General features: G+C 41.0%; 1 protein-coding gene across 5 annotated transcripts in view; it reads right to left on the reverse strand.

Annotated features, from left to right (window-relative positions):
- The window catches only part of LOC119875988 (zinc finger protein 28 homolog), a 45,411-nt gene continuing 24,723 nt past the window's right edge, over window positions 1–20,688 (reverse strand). The window contains exons 1-8 of one of the 5 annotated variants that reach the window (XM_038527601.1): window positions 20,383–20,590; window positions 19,818–19,906; window positions 11,304–11,430; window positions 11,031–11,126; window positions 9,294–9,457; window positions 8,597–8,711; window positions 7,718–7,813; window positions 1–3,984 (exon numbers count right to left, since the gene is read on the reverse strand). In XM_038527601.1, coding sequence (XP_038383529.1) covers window positions 2,285–3,984; window positions 7,718–7,813; window positions 8,597–8,711; window positions 9,294–9,457; window positions 11,031–11,126; window positions 11,304–11,430; window positions 19,818–19,906; window positions 20,383–20,590 — 2,595 coding nt within the window. In that variant the 3' untranslated portion in view covers window positions 1–2,284. Of the gene's footprint in view, window positions 3,985–7,717; window positions 7,814–8,596; window positions 8,712–9,293; window positions 9,458–11,030; window positions 11,127–11,303; window positions 11,431–19,683; window positions 19,738–19,817; window positions 20,337–20,382; window positions 20,591–20,688 lie in introns of those variants that run through there. The other 4 variants (XM_038527610.1, XM_038527602.1, XM_038527611.1 and 1 more) reach the window with 4 other exon arrangements.

A 20,688-nucleotide genomic window follows, 5' to 3' on the forward strand; every position in this document is an offset into this window, starting at 1 on the left:
TACACGCACACACATATATATATTCAATATTAATTTTGATGCTATGACATGATTTTACACTTTAGGTTTTGCAAGTTGCACATATCTCATTTAATATATTGTGGACAGACAATTCTCCATAGAAGCATACATAGGATTTAACCTCTTTCTACTAACCAGACAATACAGTATTGAATAATCACAATTTAATGAACCTGCTTGGCAGGACAGTGAAATCTTATTTTATCATAATTACAATTTTGCAATAAACATTATTTACAGAAATTTCTTCCACTGGGACAAAATTCCTAGATCTAGAATTACTATTTCAAAAGGAATGCATATTTATAATGTTGATAGGTCATACTATGTTGCCATCCAAAAAGACAATTTTACACTACTAATGATCAGGTATCTGTCTTCGTGCTGATGCCAGTACTGGACATTATCTAAATTTTAGATTTTAATCCATCTGAAAGCCAGGAAAGCTTGTTTTAGTTATTTTCTGATTAGTGAGGCTAAGAAATTTACAGACTTTGTTTAATCATTTGAATTCTTCAACCAACATACCTATTTGGTATACATCACCAATTTTTTCCCACTGTTTTGTAGGTGTAATGGCACTTTGTTCCTACATGACATATTTTTCATATGACTTGTATTATTTGTCAATTGTCTTTTACATCTTTTTGGTGCCTTCCACCATGCTTACCTTTTTATTCTTTGTACAGGCCAACTTATTCTCTTGCCCAGGTCTTCTAGGACCCCATGTCCTATTTAGTAAAGCCTTCCTCCTTTCTGTTTGCTTCTTACATATCATTTCATAATTAGAAATGTTAAATACAATTGCATATTTCTCTATAAGGTATGTGTGTTTTTTTGAAAGAGGGTGGATTACCAACTGTCAACATATTTCCCCACTAATGAAAAACCAGCCTTATGATATAGCAAAATCTGAAATGCAGAGGAACCTATTTCAAAAATGTCCTGCTATGCTTGTCAAATTATCTTTCCTTGTGTTGTTTCCACTGAAACTGTCAAAGTAAATATATCCTACTAGGACTCTGTTGTGAATGACAATTTACAAACATTTTAACAGTATTGAGTATTTCATCTAGAAAAAGTACTTCTCCTCTATTGACATATTTTTGTATTTCAATAGTTTAATAATTCCTTTTCAACTCTATTCATAAGTTGCCTTAGAATTTTGTCTTGTTTTTGAAGTGGGAGTTGTATTACACTCTTAGAAATAATTAGAACCTTTTGTATACTCTCCTCTGTACCAGAGCAGGGGTTGGCAAACTTCTGTAAAAGGATAGAATAAATATTTGAGGCACTGCAGGCCATATTGGCTCTGTTGTGGCTCCTCAGCTCTGCCACTGTGGTGTGAAAGCAGCCACAGAAAACTGTAAACAAATGAGTGTGGTTGTATGCCAATAAAACTTTCTTTGCAGACACTGACATTTAAACTTAATATAATTCTTATGTTGTCACAAAATATTCTTTTCACTTGTTCAATCATTTAAAACCTTTTTTTTTTTTTTTTAATTTAGATCATGGGCCATACAAAACTAGAGACTTTGGTCAATTTGGACTGGTTTACTTTAAGGTTGACAGTTCCTTAAAAGTTTAATAGAATTGATTCATAAGCCCAAGTGATTTTAAATCAAATCTTTCCAAATTTTCTAATTTTTTAGTAACATGTCATAGTTTTAACTTTAGGCAAATAAATCTTGCATTTTTTTCTGATCATTTCAGTTCTTTTGTTCCAAGAGGCCTACTCATCCATGTTCTCCACATACTTTCTAAGACTGATGTTAGACATACAGGAAAGCTGAATTCTCTCACCAATAAAGTCACATCACCTTACATTTATGCAGATGAGATGGAAAGCCACAATTCAAACTCAACGTGATGAAATCAAATTTTAAACCACCATTGGCAAAACCTCATTGACTACTTTGAAACTTCTGTTCCTGATCTAAACTGGTTTCTCCTGGCCTCCTTCTATGCATCATTTTTATTCAAGAGATGACTGTGATAACCCTTAATGTCCCAAAATAATGTTTTACTCAATATTTGATCTGCACCAGGCACTGTGCTAATGAATAAGCACATGTTATGTATTAACCAATTTAAAGGATCTCAACACAAGTTTTTACATAAGAAGTGAATGAACTATAGTTACACTTAAGAAAAAAATCTGCAATGGGAAGACCAAACTCAAGGACAACAAAACTAAACCAAACAGAGGGAACAGTTTTTAAACTAATGGAGTTGTCCAGGTGAAACAACAATGCTGAGACTATGCTGATGGGAGGGAGGACGGACCCCAGAGAAATCTGGGAAGCAGATCCACAGGATTTGACGTGGAAGGCAAAGAGGGGTGTGCTGCTGACTCTCCACTATGAATTCTCTGATGAGCAAGGTGTGCAGTCTGCCGGAAGACTTTTCTACTTTTCTTATAGTTATAGGATCTCTCTCCAGTGTGGACTCTTTTATGTTGATTGAGGTGTCCAATTTGGATGAAGGTTTTCCTACATTCTTTGCATTCATATGGTTTCTTTCCAGAATGAATTCTCTGATGTACACTAAGGGACTGACGATGGCTAAAGGCTTTGCCACATGCACTACATTCATAAGGTTTCTCTCCAGTATGACTTCTGCGATGACAAATAAGTGATGACTTTGTCTTGAATGCCTTCCCACATTCAATACATTCATAAGGTCTTTGGCCAGTGTGAAGCCTCTGATGTTGAGTACAGGATGAGTTATCACCAAAGGCCTTCCCACATTCAACACATTTATAGGGTTTCTCTCCAGTATGAACCCTCTGATGCTGAATAAGGTGTGTGGTTTGGCTAAAGGCTTTACCACATTCCTTACACTCATATGGTTTCTCTCCTGTATGTGTTTTCTGATGCTGGGCAAGGTGAGCCTTCTGGGTGAATGCTTTACTACAAATTTTACATTCATAGGGCTTCTCTCCAGTATGAATTCTCTGATGAGTAGCCAGCTGTGAACTTATGCTGAAGGATTTACCACATTCCCCACATTCAAAGGGTTTCTCTCCAGTATGAATCCTCAAATGACTAGCAAGGTGTATATTCTGCCTAAAAGCTTTCCCACATTCTTTACATTTAAAAGGCTTTTCTCCAGAATGCACTCTTTGATGTTGAGTGAGTGATGCATGATGACTGAAGGCTTTTCTGCAAACATCACATTCATATGGTTTTTCTCCAGTATGAATCCTTTGATGTACAGTAAGAGATGAGCCATATCTAAAGGATTTGTCACATACATCACATTTGTAGGGTTTCTCTCCAGTATGAATTCTCCTATGTTGATTAAGTCCTATGTGATCACTAAAGGCTTTTCCACAGTCGATGCAATCAAAGGGTTTCTCTCCAGTGTGGTAATATCTCCAGTGACGAATAAGAGATGTGTTCTGTATGAAAGCTTTCCCACATTCAATACATTCATAAGGCTTCTTGCCAGTGTGACATCTTTGATGTCTAGCAAAGGATGAGCCATCACTGAAGGCCTTTCCACATTCATTACATTTATAGGGTTTCTCTCCAGTATGAATTCTCTGATGAACAGTAAGGGATGAACTCTGGGTAAAAGTTTTCTTACATTCATTACATTTGAAAAGTTTTTTTCCCGCATAAATTCCCGTATGTTTTATTACCACTGAATTTTGGGGGAAATTTTTAACTGAATCACGATTATGAACTCTCTCTTGGGAAATGTCCAAATGAAACCATCTTCCAGATTTATTAAAATTACGTTCTCTTTCCTTAGAGAGGCTTTTATTATGAGTGATTGCCTCTTGCCTGAATTGTGTCTCCTGACCTACCAGCTTTCTTTCAAACACACTCTCAGAATCCCAATTTTTTCTGAAAGTGGAACACTCCAAATTAGTGTTTGAAGTTCTATCTGTTACTTCAGCAAATGTATCTTGCTTTGGAAATAATTCCTGGGTCTCATGTATAGACTGTTGGCCTGAAAGATAACAAGAAAACAAGTATTTCTTTATTGTGTGCTAGAAAAAAAAGAATTTGCTATGAGTTTTTGAAAACTATGAATGAATTCATTAATTGGTGAAATAAACCCTAATTAAGCTACATAAACTATGTGCCTCTAAAACATGTAAATATGCAGTATACAATGTATGTAAGCAAGCTCCAGCATAATTTATATAGGAGCCTACAAGAGGTGAGCAGAAAAGAATTAAATACATGTGGAATCAGTTACATATTAGAAGAAAGGAACTGGGAAATTTTTCTGCAATCACACCACCTAGAAATTCTGACATTCATTGCCTTTAATCTCTCTCCCACTCTGTCTTGCTTCAATGCCAGAGCAGTCATCACATCATGAAAGCTGTTCCAAGAAGCACACCAAAGCACAAAAAAAGACAAAGTACTCATTAGCATTTATTAGGATTATCTGAAAGCTGGTCTTTCCCCTCAAATGAGAAAATAAGGTTTCTGCTAACCACATCTTATTTAATTTCAACAAAAACCTACATTACCAACTGATACATTTAGCAACATAATATCATTTTTACATTTACCTGCATGCTTTCATAGGCCTGACACTTTTTTGGTCTTTTATTAATTCTTCACATCTCTGGCCATATATTAATGAATAGGACCTGCCATTTACTGTCTTAGTTCAAAACTGTTTTTCTAAAAATAGTGAGTGCTGCCATTATATTTAATCACATCATACACACTACTGAGCAAGCATGTGTCTTATCTCAGATTCTAATGCTTACAGGGAAGAGTGTACATGCCTAAAGTCCTCCTGCTAAATCACTTAGCATGCACCAAAAATTTGTGCATGTGTAGTTAATCTCAATAAATACATACAGATGAAAGTGGTTTTGGTGAGATGATGCAGAGAATCAAAAGTTATCAAAAAGATGATCTTAAAAAAAGGGAAAATAGTTTTTTCTCACGAAATCTAAACACTTAGTTTTCCTTCTTAGATTAGTAATAAGACAAGGATGCCTGCTTTTTCAACTTCTACTCAACACTGTACTAGAGGTTCTAGCCAGAGCAATCAGAAACAGAAATAAAAGACATTCAAGTTAGAAAGGAAGAAGTAAACTGTTATTTGCAGATAACATGATCCCATGTTTTTTATATAGAAAACCCCAGAGAATCCACAAGAAAAGTACTAGAGCTAATAAATCAATTCATCAAAATTACAAGACACAAGATCACAACACACAAAAATCAGTTTTGGTTCTATACCCTAGAAATGAACAATCTGAAAAGGAAATTATGAAAACAATTCTATGAGGGATAACATTAAAAGAATAAATTACTTAAGAATAAATTTACCTAAGGAGGTACGACATTGTACACTGAAAACTACAAAACACTGCTGAATGAAATTAAGAAGATATAAATAAATGGAAAGACATCCTGTGTTCATGGACAGGAAGAGAGTAAGAAAGAATTAAATAAGTAATGGAAACAAGACCAAATTTGTGAAGTGATACAAATGGGAATGATGCCTCTATTAATAAAAAGAAAAAACTGTAAGTGAAACAAAAGGTCAACAAAGTAAAGGCTTCTATAAAGATACCACCCAACTTAAACTACACCTTATAGTGCAAAGAAACAGCCATGTGCAAACTTACAGGCTACATGAAAGTGGGAACAAAATGTATCACATTTTTCAGATAGGATTTATATTCATACAATATAAAGGCAAGGAAATATGATCCAAAGGAAATGTGGGTGATAAGTATATTGACACCATTAACAGAATATGAACTCTAAATGGATTTAAAGTGCACTATTTCTCAAAATTATAAGTACTGCAGGAAATGCAAATTAAACACCCCTTTTCACCCAAGAGCTTGGCAAAAATTGAAAAAAAAATACTCACTATTGGTAAAGATGTCTAGAAATAGGTATTGTTCACATAAAAATGTTAAAATCTTTACACATCACAATTTAAAAAGGTCTAATTTTTTTTAATTTTTATTTATTTATGATAGTCACAGAGAGAGAGAGAAGCAGAGACACAGGCAGAGGGAGAAGCAGGCTCCATGCACCGGGAGCCCGACATGGGACTCAATCCTGGGTCTCCAGGATCACGCCCTGGGCCAAAGGCAGGCGCCAAACCACTGCACCACCCAGGGATCCCTAAAAAGGTCTAATTAAACAGAAACTCCTATTACCATATGTGAGAAAGTATGTTGATATTTAAAAACAAAAAAATCACTGGAACAGTTAAGAAAGCTTTTAACACACAAATAGAGAAATGAATATATGAGATATATTTTACAAAAAGATAAAGAGGATAAACATGTAGAAACAGTATTCAATCTCTTTCATAATAAAAAAAAAATAACTTTAGGGCATAATCTTTCACCAAAAAATAAGCAACTATTTTCATCAAAATACCCACTGCTAGGAAGATACAATTAATCCTATACATTAAGTCATCTAATCACTGCAGCAGTTGCTGAAAGCAAACAAAACTTTCAGAGCCTAACAGATGTTCACATCCAGGGATATAACAATCCCAAAATAGTGGTTTTCATGTACATAAAGATACCTGTTGCAAGTATATTTTTAATACCAAAAAATGTGAAGCATCCTAATTGAGCAATGAGATATAGGGCACAGAATGCATGTGAAAAAACATCTCTGTGCATGTGGGAATACACACTATAATTCCAATTACATGAAAAAATATGTGTTTTTTCACAACTTGAAGAAGTCTACACTTGCTCTGTTAACATATTGGGATTATCAGTCATGGTTTCACATTCTGCTTCCAAATAGGTGATAGGATTACATTTTCTATAAACCATTGTTTTCTAAAGAAATTCTTCTTTCCCTTATGTATCAAAAGAGGAATAGAACTCCCCGCCTCGGGATCCCTGGGTGGCGCAGCAGTTTGGCGCCTGCCTTTGGCCCAGGGCGCGATCCTGGAGACCCGGGATCGAATCCCACATCAGGCTCCCGGTGCATGGAGCCTGCTTCTCCCTCTGTCTGTGTCTCTGCCTCTCTCTCTCTCTCTCTGTGACTATCATAAATAAATAAAAAAAAAAAATTAAAAAAAAAAAAAAAAAAGAACTCCCCGCCTCAAAAAAAGAAGAGACCTTCCACTTCTATCTTCTTGCAATGCAACTTCTATCCACCCTGACTCAAACAAGGAAGCTACTGGAAATTAATCCTCTCCTTTGTCTCTGCAATGCCCTATTGGAAATTCTGCAAACTCTACTTCATCCAGTTCATCCATAAACATGTTTCATCCTTTCCACTGGAGTGACCATTTACAATCACAACATATGTGTAAATTCCCTTTTTCTCCAAGTACCTGCCGATGCCAAGCACAATGGCTCCCTCAAATAACTTTCCATTCATGGTTCTTACAGGAATGGATGCAGAATGAAATGAGTGGGCCATGTGATCACGAAAAATAGCTCAAAAGTACATGGGGTCAGGACAGAATCGTGTAAGGAGCTGAGCAAATATGAGTGGCCAAAGGAGAAACGTTACAGGGAATGAGCAATCACTCAAGAGAAGGTAGCAAAGGAGGAAAGAGAATAATTTTGAAATCTGAGACCTCTATTTTCTCTCTAGACCTGGAGGACTTTGTGAAGTCCTGTGCATCTTCTCCTATACGTTAGTGAGGACTCAGCCTCTTTGGCGAAAGTTCTGCTCTAACCTGCAGTGGCACTTCCATCCAGGCCTGCTGCACTCACCTGAGAACAGGCTCCTTGTCAGCTCTCTTTCCACCATCCAGGGCTCTTTCCCGTGCTCCAGCAGAGAGACCAAATCTGGCTTAGAGACACAGGGTCCTGCATATGGGCAGATATGGGGTTCTGTCATACACTGGACATTCTTAATCAAGAACCAGTTCTGTGGTTTTGATAGAAAAGTGTTTTATTACAGGAAGAAGCAGAAAGAAAAGTGAGCAGTATCTGAAAGACATTAAAAATGATGCTTCAAGCATAATGAACATACCAACTTTCAACTCTACAAATGTCAAATTCTCATCTTAGGAATCACAACAAAAATTCAGCTCAAAACTTCAGAAGACCCCTCCTCCACCTCTAAATTCAAAACTGACATTTGAATAAAGGCACCTGGGTGGCTCAGTCAATTAAGTGCCTGCTTTCAGCTCAGGTCACGATCTCAGGGTCCTGGGGTCAAGTCCCATATCAGGCTCCCTGCTCAGTGGAGAGCCTACTTCTCCCTCTACCTCTGCCCCTTCCCCCATTTATGCTCTCTCTCATTCTTTTTTCTTTTTTTTTAAGATTTTATTTATTTCTTCATGAAAGACACAGAGAGAAAGACAGAGAAAGAGAGAGAGAGAGAGAGAGAGAAAGGGAGAGGGGTGGCGGGGGCAGAGACACAGGCAGAGGGAGAAGCAGGCTCCATGCAGGGAGCCTGACATGGGACTCGATCCTGAGTCTCTAGGATCATGACCTGGGCCAAAGGAGGCGCTAAACCGCTGAGCCACCTGGGCTGCCCTCTCTCTCATTCTCAAATAAATAAATAAATAAATAAATAAAACCCCTGAGAAATGAAAGTGGCAGTTGCTGAAGACAGGTTCAGATTTAGGAGAGGGACATCCTTACCTACTGACCCCAGGTCACTACGGTTCTCCCATATCACATTCTTACAGAAACTCTTCTGAGCAGGGTCCAGCTGCTGGGAGAAGTCTACGGCCATATTTGTGATAGTCACTAAGCCCTGAAATGGTACAACACACTTTTTGGTCAAATGTGCCCACAAACCTGCAGAGGCTGTGGGGAAGGGTGTGAAAGACGCAACCTATGCAAGAATTCTCACTCAGGTTCTGAGCAACGCAGGTCACATAATGACCAGGTCTAGGCATAATGTCTATGTTTGGGGGGGAAAAAAAGAATTTGTAATTTTGCAGAGGAGAACAAACTTACAGTATGAATCTCCTAATGCTGACTGAGGCTTTCCCCACCTTCAAGACTCAAGTCTGCCAGGTGTCCCTCTCATAATGTAAGCTTTGATGACAGAGCAGGGCTGAGGTCCTGCTCAAAGCCTTCTCATGTCATCACATGTTGAGTGTTTTTGATTAAGACAGACTTGTTTGTGACTCATTACAACTGAATTGCAGCCCCTCTTCTAGTGGGCATCATGACTGCACACTCTTCCTTCTGGCAGGATACTCTGTCTACAGAAGCACTGTATTCAAAGGAAACCTTCTCCCAAACTCACTGTGGTCATGATATCTCCCCTCAAGACAGGTTTCTTTTGGAAGGATACTGTGTCTTGACTAGAACTGATCTCCTGACTTACCGGCTGCCTCTCAAACAGAGCACCATAATCCCAATGTTCCTCCAATATGGAGCATTCCAGGCTGTAATTTGTGAGTCTCTCCACTATCACTGCCTGGGATAACGTTTCTTTAGAGATGTCCTTCTTTGCAGGTAACTCCTTGGTCTCCAGCACAGCCTTCAAATCTGAAAGATAGGAAAAAAGCAAGCTTTCTCCGTTATGTATCAGTATAAAGAAAACTTCCAAAACATAATCAGAGAAATTAAAGTTCTCAAAGAAACATATCATATCAAAAGCTTTTTTTATATGACTAACCAACCATATATTCCCATATTTGTGTAGCTTTCATCCTAAAGGATACAACATGAGCTTTATTACCTAAATCTAAGATAAAATGTGGCTAACAAAAAGAGAGGGGAGGCTAAGGAAGAAAACTGCTATATGATCCTTATCTCAACATTATTAAGTAAAATTCACTTTGAATCTTTCTCCAGTTTTTCAGAAAAAATTATTTTCTCTTTTTAAGAGTGCCTCTTTTATTACAATGTTAACTAACAAAAGTTCAAATCCCAGCCTGAAAAGTGCAAGTCTTCAATAATCAACTAGAATCTCCACAAGAGACAAAGGACTGCCAGAAGAAAAAAGCTATTTTGTTTTATTAAACTCATTCAGAGAATGTGATCTAATATGTGAAATGGAAAGGTTTCACAGATACACCCTGCTAGTTCTCCTGTACCCTTTAACAACCCATGAATCTTGCCAGAAGTGGTATCTTTGAGCAGCCTGTCCAGTTCTGTCAATACAAAGTCTTCCCTTGTATGATTTAAACAAAGAGGTTTTACAAGATTCTCAATTCTTTAGAAATCGTTGCCATTTCCTCTTGTAGTAACCCCTGAGAGAAGTCTGTAATTCTGACCCCTTGTCTTACTTGGTCAATTTGTTGTTCCACAGATAATGCTGTAGTTGAAACCACTGTATTCCCAAGTGATAGAAATATCATCACAAGATCTGTAAGATTTCTCTGTCAAATCAGAATCAGTGTTCTTTCCTTCTGAGAGCCAGTCACTCCACTGTCCTGTCCGGTCCTGTCTGCACTGGGAGGCCCACCTGCCCAAATCAATGACGGCCCCGCCCAGACCCAGCTGATCTCTTTCTTGTCATTCTAACATTTCTGCTAAAGACTCTACTCTCATTCTTGTTTCTCTGGCTTGAAACTGGGAGTGATTTTTCTTCTTCCTCTTAGGTCCCTATTTATACTCACCATACATAGGACAGCAGTTTCTACTTCACATAAGCTATGTACGGATATGTCCTATTTCCCCAGAGACAGGGTTAATTCTTCAATAGCTTACACTCATCCACCAATCAGCACGACGGCCTTACTCAAAAGTCACAATAAAAGTCAGTGAAAGACGTCTATACACAGAACAGTCATTTAATCAAAGAGAAATAAGATAATAAAGACAATGGAATCAGCCAAGGATTTTTTAAAGTACAGGAATGTAAGCTTGCATGACAAAGGGTCTAAGAAGGAGCTAGGAAAAATGGAATCCAGAGCAGAGGAAAGAAGTCATGTTCAGAGGGAGGGGAGCAGAGGTGGAGAGATCAGGTAGGATGAACATCTTGGGCAGCCTGGCTCAAGAGCCCTCAATTCTCCCTTCAGGCCTGGAGGCTCAGGAAGTCTGCTGATCCCATATGCCTGGGGTCCTGAGCCGTGACCCACAGGGCCTTCACCCCAGCCAGGCCTCCCACGCTCACCTGGGCACCGGCCTCTTGTCAACTTTCTCTTCACCATCCAGGGCTCCTTCCTCTGTTCCAATGAGGAGATCATGTCGGGCTTGGAAACGCAAAGTCCTAAGTACACAAGAAGAGGGAGGAGGTGGTCATGCTGTGGGTCTGTGCAGACTGAAGATGCTGGCTCCCTGGCCTGATGAAAGAGTGCAGGGCAGGGCATGGTGCTGAAGGAGTAAAGGGCTCCGAGTTACAGAAGCCACCAGGGCAGGTTGGAGAATGAGCAGGGAACATCCTCACCTAGTGAAACCAGGTTCCTGTAGTTCTCCAACATCACACTCCTGTACAGATTCCTCTGAGCAGAGTTCAGCCACTCCCACTCCTCTTGGGAGAAATTGACGGCCACATCCCCAAATGTCACCAAGCTCTGAAAGGACAAAACCACACTCTTGTTTAATCAGTGCTCATGCCCCATCAATGGGGGTGGGGAGGTGGTTGTTATGGACTCAACTGTGTTCCCCAAACTCATACACTGAAGTCTAACACCCAGAAACTCAGAATATGATTCATTTGGCAGTGGAACCTTAAAAGAGGCGATTAAAAGTTAAATGAAGTCCTGTGGTTGGACCCTAATCCAATGTTACTGGCGTCCTTATAGTAAGAGGAAGAGACACCAGGGATGCTACCACACAGAGAAAAGCATGTGCAAAGACATGGTGACAGGGTGACCATCCGCAAGTCGAAGAGAAGCCTCAGGGAAAACCAAGCCTGCCAGCACTGTGATCTCCAACCCCCAGCCTCCAGAACAGACTGGGAAGATAAATGTTGTTCAAGATCCCCATCCACGGTGTGTTGTTACAGCAGCCTGAGCAGACTCAGATAGGGGTCTCAGGACTACTTTTCTCCTCAGTTTGAGTGAGAGACTATATGTATAAGGAATAATATCTAAAGAGAGAAAAATACACAAACAGCCCCTGCCCTCAGAGAGCTGGCAATTTTGTGCAGGTGTACACACAGCAATTCAGACCATAAATAATGGAGGCTCAACTGCTCCAGGCACAACATATAAGAGCATTTTTCAACATGACGACACACGAGTGGCCTGGATCAGCACAAGAATGTGGAAATCAATGTGAAGATGAGCCTCAAAAGGCAGAGAAGACTAACCCTCAAAGCAGGTTCTAGGGATTTCTATTTCACTTTCAGTGTTCACTAGATGTTGAGCATTCGTGTTAATAAGAAAAAAAAATACACTAAACAAAATCCTCTTTTTTCTGACATAAAGATGTTTAAGAAAAACACTACAAAAAAAAAAAAAGGAAAAACACTACAGAACACTTTCAAGAATCAAGGTGCCATCTCAGAGAAGCAGAAGTGTCGAAAGGTACCATGAACCCATGTGTGATGGTGAGCATGCAGCTCATCTCGTCCTCTCCTGGCCAATTTTTATGTAGCATATTTTTAGGATTTCAGTGTGTAATTCTGATACATTCCAATGTATTTTAAATATTTACTTAATTCAAACTCTCACCCTGGGAATCCTATGAGTGGCTGCCCTCTAGATTTAAATGACCAGCAGCCCTAGGATTTTAAAAGTATATAGTGAGAGGCCCCTGGGTGGCTCAATGGTTGAGCATCTGCCTTTGGCTCAGGTCATCATCCTAGGGTCCTGGGATCAAGTCCTGCATCAGGCCCCCCGCAGGGAGCCTGCTTCTCCCTCTGCCTATGTCTCTGCCTCTCTGTGTCTCTCATGGATAAATAAATAAAATCTTTAAAAAAAAAAGTAAATAGTGAAATCAATAAGCAGCAGAGCCCAAAACCTGAATGCAGACTGTAGCACACACTAGCTCTGCAATCTCACCTACTCACTTAACCTGTCTCACCTCCCCATCTGCAAAATGGAAAAAAATCAACAAAATCTCACAAATCATGGATCAAACATAACACGGGCACAGCACTAGGGACTGGCACAGGTTCCACAAAAGTTCTAAATAAATGTTGGCTACCACACTGCTGACCAACAACCCAACTTTCCTGTTTTCAGCTCCACATAATTCTAGATTTAAATGACCAGCAGCCCTAGGATTTTAAAATCCTAGTGGCAACAAAAGTCCCTGTGAGGGGATATGCTATCACATGCTCTTTAGCCTGCACCAATTCTGAAAGTATTTTCAACCAAACCATGTAAAGACAAGTCAAAAGGGTTTTATAAGTGATATCTTTGATTTGTGCAGACAGTAAACTTTTGATAGCATAAATCTCCTAAATGGGAGACTGAAAGGTGCCAGGTCATAGAAAACTGCTGGTAATACTTGCAGGAAACAGCCAAGAACTGCATATTGTAAGCCGTGAGCCAAGAACATGCTCGTATGTTGACCTGAACAAGCAAGTCTCAGATGGTGCTGGCTGCTCTCAGTAATGCTGTCAACTTGGAGCATCTGGTCATGAGAGCAAAGGAACTGATCTGCTGGCCGAATAAGTAGCAGGAGTGCTCATTTTGCTGTGAAGGTTCAGCTCTGGTTCCCTGGGTTGTTTATATTCATCTGTACCAGCAGTTAAATGCCTTCAAATTCACTGTGCAAGACTCAGTGGAAATCTTCAAGCATCCTGAAACTCAACCGTTTCAATGCAGATGATAAATGAAATAAGCCAGACACAGAAAAACAAACATTGCATGATCTTGCTTATATGTGAAAGCTGAAATAGTCCAACTTACAGAAGCAGAGGGTAGAATGGCAGTTGCCAGGGGCTGGGTAAGAAGGAAATGTGGAGGTGATGGGCAAAGGGAACAAAGTTTCAGTTATGAAGGATGACTAGTTTTGGAGATGTAATGTATAACATTATGCCTATAGCTAACAATATTCTGTTATTTCCTTAAAATTTACTAAGAGGGTAGATTTTTTTTTTAAGAAGGTAGATCTTATGTTAAGTGTTCTTGCTAAGAAAAAATAATAATAAGAGTAGGAGGAACATTTGGAAGATGATAAGTTTATGGCCTTGATGTTAGTGATGGTTTTACCAGTATATACCCATCCTCAAACTCACTGAGTTATACACATTAAAAACATGCAGCTTCCTACATGTCAATCATACCTCCATAAAGTGGCTTAAAAAAACACACACAAACATTTCTTCTTTTTTTAATATTTATTTAAGTAATCTCTACACCCAGTGTGGGCCTTAAACCCACAAACCCAAAATCAAGAGTTGCATGCTCTTCTGACTGGGCCCAGGCCCCCCAAAAAAAACATTTCAATGCAAATATTTCCAAAGATATAGATGTTCAGACACATGCTACTTCTATGCTTTTATTCTGACCTGATTCTAAAAGCCGGCTTTTCACAGATTCCAGCCCTATATTTCTTCTTCTTCTTTTTTTTTTAAAGATTTTATTTATTTTATTTTATTTATTCATAGAGACACAGAGAGACAGAGGCAGAGACACAGGCAGAGGGAGAAGCAGGCTCCACACAGGGAGCCCAACGTAGGACTCGATCCCGGGTCTCCAGGATCACGCCCTGGGCTGCAGGTGGCGCTAAACCGCTGCACCACCGGGGCTGCCCTAGCCCTATAGTTTTAAATACATGCTCCTTGCCTGGCGAGTCTTACACTTATTTTTTTCAGACATTCAAAAATCTTTCACATATTGTTTACTAAATGAAACATTATATACAGTATATATAATGTATACAGTATTATATACAGTATACAGTACATATACTGTATGCAAATTACAATACCTTTTTAAAATCTACAATATAATTACAGCATCTTTACAATGATGTTAGAAGTCTGTTGGTGCAAGAGAAAATGATGCCCACATTTCTAGCCCTTGTTATTACTTTGTCATTGATGGGGAAACTGGAATTTGAGGCTCTTGCTACAAAGAAGAGTATAAGTTCCAATATTTTTTTATACCTGGGCAACTGAGTTTTGGGGGGCCTGGTTTTTTGCTTAATAAGAATGTCCCCTTCTATCTCTACTTCTATGTTCCAGAGGGACCCAGCATTAATGGTGTATGTGCCTCCAGGTAAGACATTTTATCAGTTATATAGACTGCCTTTTATGTATAGAATCAGTAACTCTGGGGGCTCCTGGGTGGCTCAGTTGGTTAAGTGTCTGCCTTTGGCTCAGGTCATGATCCCAGGAACAAGTCCCATACTGTGTCTGGATCCTTGGAGTCTACTTCTCCCTCTGTTCCTCCCCTCTTCCCCACTTGTGTGCACTCTCTCAAATAAACAAAAAATCTATAAAAAAAAAAAAAAAAAAAGAAAAGAAAAGAAATGCAACTGATCAAAAAAGAATCAATGACTTCTGTTAGTGTTATGGTCTGAATACTTTATGTACCCCCAAAACCTATACATTTGAATCCTAACGCCCAGTGTGATGGCATTTGAAGGTAGGGCCTTTTGGGAGGTGCTTCAGTCATGAGGGCGAACCCTCTTTAATGGTCTTAGTGTCCTTATAAAAGAGACCCCTGAGAGCTCCCTAGCCCCTTCTTCCATATGAGGACACGGAGAGAGGGTGCCAGCTATGAAACAGGAAGCGGGTCTGCATCAGTCACTACATATAATTTGCCAACACCACAATCTTGGTTCTTCCCAGCCTCCAGTTGTGTATGGTTGTCTGTGATAGCAGACCGGACAGACTAAAAGAGCTAGCAAATGTCTTTTACTCTAAACAGTAACAATTATTGCTCACAGGACTTAGGTTATTCCAGACAGAAGTCTATATACTTACATAGAAGCTTATTCAACCCCCATGACCCTGGGAGTTGGTACTATCACCATTCCCATTCTATAGATGAGGAAAACAGAGCTGTAACTTGCCCAAGATCACACAGTCAACTGCAGAGCCAAGATTCTGAACCCAGTAGTCTGGCTTCATTGTCTACACCCTTAACATCTACATCAGGGGTCAGCAAAGTCTCTCTGTAAAGGGCCAGAGGACAAATATTTTAGGCTTTGTAGGCCAGAGAGCCTCTGTCACAATGACTCATCTCCGCTCTTGCAGCATAAAAGCTGCCACAGACAACAGCTAAACTATGTTTGCCATGCTCCAAGAAGATATCATTTATGGGCACCAAAATATAAACTTAGGTGATTTTCACATTGTTTTTCATTCTTTTTCAATCACTGAAAAATGTTAATACCATTTGTGGCTCATGAGCTATACAAAAAGAGGTGGCAGGCCAGATTAGGCTAGTTTGCCAACTCCTGTCCAACATCATATATTGTGTTACTGCGTGTCACCTAAAGGGCTGGTCTGTAAATTTCTAAATGACAGTGACATGAGGATGCTGACAGCTAACACTGAGATCTCACTATGTGCCAGGAACCTTTACGTTTTTCTAGACATTGTACATGCATTAACTTAATTAATCCTTCTAAGAACCATATTAAGCCAGTACCATTATCATCCCCATTTTTACAGATGAAGAAAATGTGGCCATTTAAGTTGCCTTGAGGTTAAATTATACAGTGATCAAATGCTAGAGCTAGCATCTGAACCCAGGCAGCCTGACTCCTTAGTCCACACCTGTACCATGACCCTATCATATCTCAATTAAAATGTTCCACTCAGGGACACCTGGTTGGCTCAATGGTTGAGCTTCTGCCTTCGGCTCAGAGAATGATCCCCGGGTCCTGGGATTGAGTCCTGCATTGGGCTCCCTGCAGGGAGCCTGCTTCTCCCTCTGCCTATGTCTCTGCCTCTCTCTGTCTCTCATGAATAAAATCTTTAAAAAAATAAATAAAAGTTTCTACTCAGACGGCAGCCATAACGCCCGATATCCATTCACACTGATGATGAAACAAGATGGACTAGGCAACATGACTTTCAGATAAAACAAATTTTCTCCAACTCATGTCCAGATCAACCTGCTTCATTCAAGGGTATGCAAAATACTCTCATATGTGCACGTCCTATACTCATTCCCATTGTTAGCATGGACATGTGCAGATTTCCAAAAGGGTTCCAAACGTTACACTATACTGGAGAGAAAACATAATGGTACACTCAATATAAGAATTTGTTCTGGTGGTCTCACTCTTAATCTTAAAGATGAGAGAGATTATAAAAGCAAACAGAAAACAAGTCTATCCTTACACAAAGATACTCAGTATTAATACTCTATAGGAAAAAAAATGAAAGTCTTTTGTAAGAAAAAATATCTTAAAGAAGGTTTTTTTGGTCCAATTCAATTAATTTTTAAGGCACGTGAATGAAAAATCAGTAATTTTTTTTTTGGTAAAGTCTACTTTTTTTACACCAAAAATTCTAGCTTTTGAGGCTCTATTATTGTTCCATCCAATACAACTTTTAAAGTATTCTCATTTCAGGGCAGTCCAGGTGGCTCAGTGGTTTAGTGCTACCTTCAGTCCAGGGCGTCATCCTGGAGACCCAGGATTGAGTCCCACGTCGGGCTCCCTGCATGGAGCCTGCATCTCCCTCTGCCTGTATCTCTGCCTTTCTCTCTGTCTCTCATGAATAAATAAATTTTTAAAAATCTTTAAAAAAATAAAATAAAAATAAAGTATTTGGATTTCATATAAATTTAATAAACTTTAACCCACGAAGTTAAGAAAAACTTCTAGGAATGTATTCATGGGAAATAATCAGGGATAAAGGACATTTCCAGGTATAAAAATGATTACCATAATACTATTAAATAGCAAAACACTGGCTATAAGAGAGGTTTACACATTCTTCTACCGAATATTTTCTGAATCAGGCATCAGAGTGTTCCAAATCCATGCCTGTGTTAGGTGTACTTGAAGCAAAAAAACAGATATATTAAGTAGATATACAGTATGCTGAAATGTGCTAAGAGTTAAAAAAAAAAAAAAAAGAGTAAAGCAGAGAAGATGTGAAGAATTTGGGTGGGAGTCTTTGAAAGTACAGAGAGCGCAATCAGGAAAATGAGAAGGCAATTTTTGAGGAAGCAAAGTGAGTGATGGAGGAGGATGGTAAAACAAAGGGCCAGGTAGGGTCAGTAAGGGTGCTGTCAGCACATCAAGGATGTGTCCTTCATTCGGGGATGCCCTGGGAGGGTTCTGAACAGAGAGTGACATGGCAGTTAGAACAGACCCTGCCTGGCTGCAGTGCTGGGATGTGACTGCAGGGAGTACATGTAGAAGCAGGAAGTCACAGAAGCAGAGCCCAGGGGCCAATAGTAAGATAACAAGCAGCGATGGTCGCTGTGGGTGTGATGATCATCGACAAGTTCCTAATATAAAGTGAAAATGGCACTGACAGGATTTGCAATGAGGTAAACACAAGGAGTGGGGAAAGAGGGGACAATGATGCAAAGGTTTCTGGCCTAGTAACTGACAGCATGAAACTGCCATGGTCTGAAACAGAGACAACTGTGGGAGCAGCCAGTTTGGGGGGAACCTTAGAATTCAAATGTGAATGTGTTAGGTATGAGTTACCTATTCAATATTCAATATTCCTCAAGGAGAAGTCACGTTGGACACTCAGGCATGGAACTCAGAGCAGAGGTTCGAGCTGGAAAGGCGAATTTGGAAGAAGCCTTCCTGTGGCCAGTTTCTACAGATGAGAAAAAACTGACCTCCTCAGGGGAACAAGTGCACACAGACAAGAAAGGAGAGCCAAGAACACAACCTGGAGGCACACCGACAGCTGTAGGTCAGGGGAGGAACCAGCAGTGAAAACTGAGAAGTCAGGAAGGTGGGAAAAAGGCCAGTTGAGTGTTGTGTCCTAGAGGCCAAGGGAAAAAAGGGCCCTGTGGATAGCAAGGGATGAGCTATGTCAAGGGTTGGCAGTCCCCCATTTTTGTAAATAAAGTTTTATTGTAACACAACCCTGCCCATTCATTTACCTATTGTCTATGGTTGTTTCAGTTATAGAAGGCAGAGTTGGGCAGCTGCAACATAGACCTTATGGCCTGTAGAGCCTAAAATATTTACTATCTACCTTTTAGAGTGAAAGTTTGCCAACCCCTGAGCTGCTTCAAATGCCAACGATAGTCAAAAAAGACTGAGGACTGGGCAGTGCATCTGGTAATGTGAGATTACTGGTAATTTGGTTAAAAGTACTTTGGGTGGTACAACTGGAACCTAGTCCACATATTTATGAGCCCGTGATCATATTTATGAGGCATAGAAAACAGAAACAAACAAAACTATTTGATGGTATTTTAAGAAGCCACATAATTGAGTAAGAAAAAGACAGCTTCTCATATTGCACCGGTGCTGCCCTTTCCTCTTCTGCCTGCCAAAGATCCCCTCTCCTTTCAAAACATGGCTCAAAAATCACCTTCTGGGGAGAGAGCCCCTCCCTTCCCCCACAGGCAGCCAGAAGCCAAGAGGTCCTCTAGGCAGCTCTCACCTGCCCTCAAGAACCTTGTTTGCTTGCTTCCATGACTTTCCACCAACAGACTGTGAGCAACTTGGGAGCAGGGACTGGGCTTGACCATCTGTTTCTCCAGGGACAGACACCAAGTGGATACCAAATAAAACAGGTATAGCACACACAGCTGTGGTGCTTGCCCCAAGGAGAACCTCTTGGCTCCATCAGAGTCCCCTCTCAGAGTCTGTCTCAGAACATTGGCACAGCGCAGTGCTGAATCACTTCACCAATGAAGAATGAACACTGAATGGGATGAAGAGGAAGCAGGGAAGGAAGCCCTGGGCTACCCCTGTAGCCCATCACTCACCAGAATGTAAGGAAATGGGAAACAGCTCCCAGGACAGCTCTCTTAAACGGAAAACTTTTAAAAGAAAATAAACATTATTAAGTCCTGAAAAGCACGGCTGCGTTTCAGACAAGAAAGTGGAAATGCCAACTCACCTGAGACATGGCTTTCAGTTCAGTTCTCGCCCCTGCTGCCTCCTGCTTGTGCCTCCTCTCCCGAAGGGCAGTGGCCCTAGAGGGCATAACTGGGGGGAGAGAGAGGAGCTGGAGAAGGAGTCTACACCGCGCTCCTCATCACCTGCCTGAAATCGGCCCCTTCTTGCAGAGCCTTAAACTACAGCCATACATCGGGAAGCGCTTCAACAAGTGAAGAATGAAATGCTCTCGGGCATGAGCAGATGGGACCAGTTTTGCAGGAACGGACCTGTACACGACCATCGTTCCACCTAGGGGCTTCCAAGGAGGGAGAGGGGTTTCCTCTGTCGGGAGCATGGACTAGAATGGTGTCCGGCTAGGCCGCCCTCCCTCCCTGCACCGCTGCTCGATGCTCGGACTCAGGGTAAACTTCCATACCTTCGAGGGATGATTCCTCCATATACCAGCCCCAGAGCCGAGGGACCCCCATTCAGCAGCACGTGGGCCCGAGAGGCCTCTGCCCCAGACCTCAGCCTCCCCACACTCTGAGGGGGTGACTCCGTCCCCGACCACCTGTCACCCTCACCTCGGTTCTCCGGCCCCATGGTCACCGCTGCTCGCGGGCCCCTGCAGGACAGGCCGTTCCTCGCGCGCAGCCTTCCCCGAGCAGGGCGGGCGAAGGCGGCCGGGGTCCCCGCAGTCCGGCCTCGGCCCGACCCGGGCTTTGTGCGGGGAGAGCCTCGGCGGGGCGGGGACCCCCGCCCGCGGGCCCCCGCGCTCGCCGCTCCCTGCATGTCGTAGAGGCGCGCGCGCTCGCTGCCCCCACCCACCGCGGGCACGCCCGGCGTCCAGCGGGCCCCGCCCCTCCCCTCCCCGCGCCCCTGCGGCCGCC

This window comes from Canis lupus, chromosome 1 (genome assembly GCF_011100685.1).
Source record: "Canis lupus familiaris isolate Mischka breed German Shepherd chromosome 1, alternate assembly UU_Cfam_GSD_1.0, whole genome shotgun sequence".
NCBI classification, from domain to species: domain Eukaryota; kingdom Metazoa; phylum Chordata; class Mammalia; order Carnivora; family Canidae; genus Canis; species Canis lupus.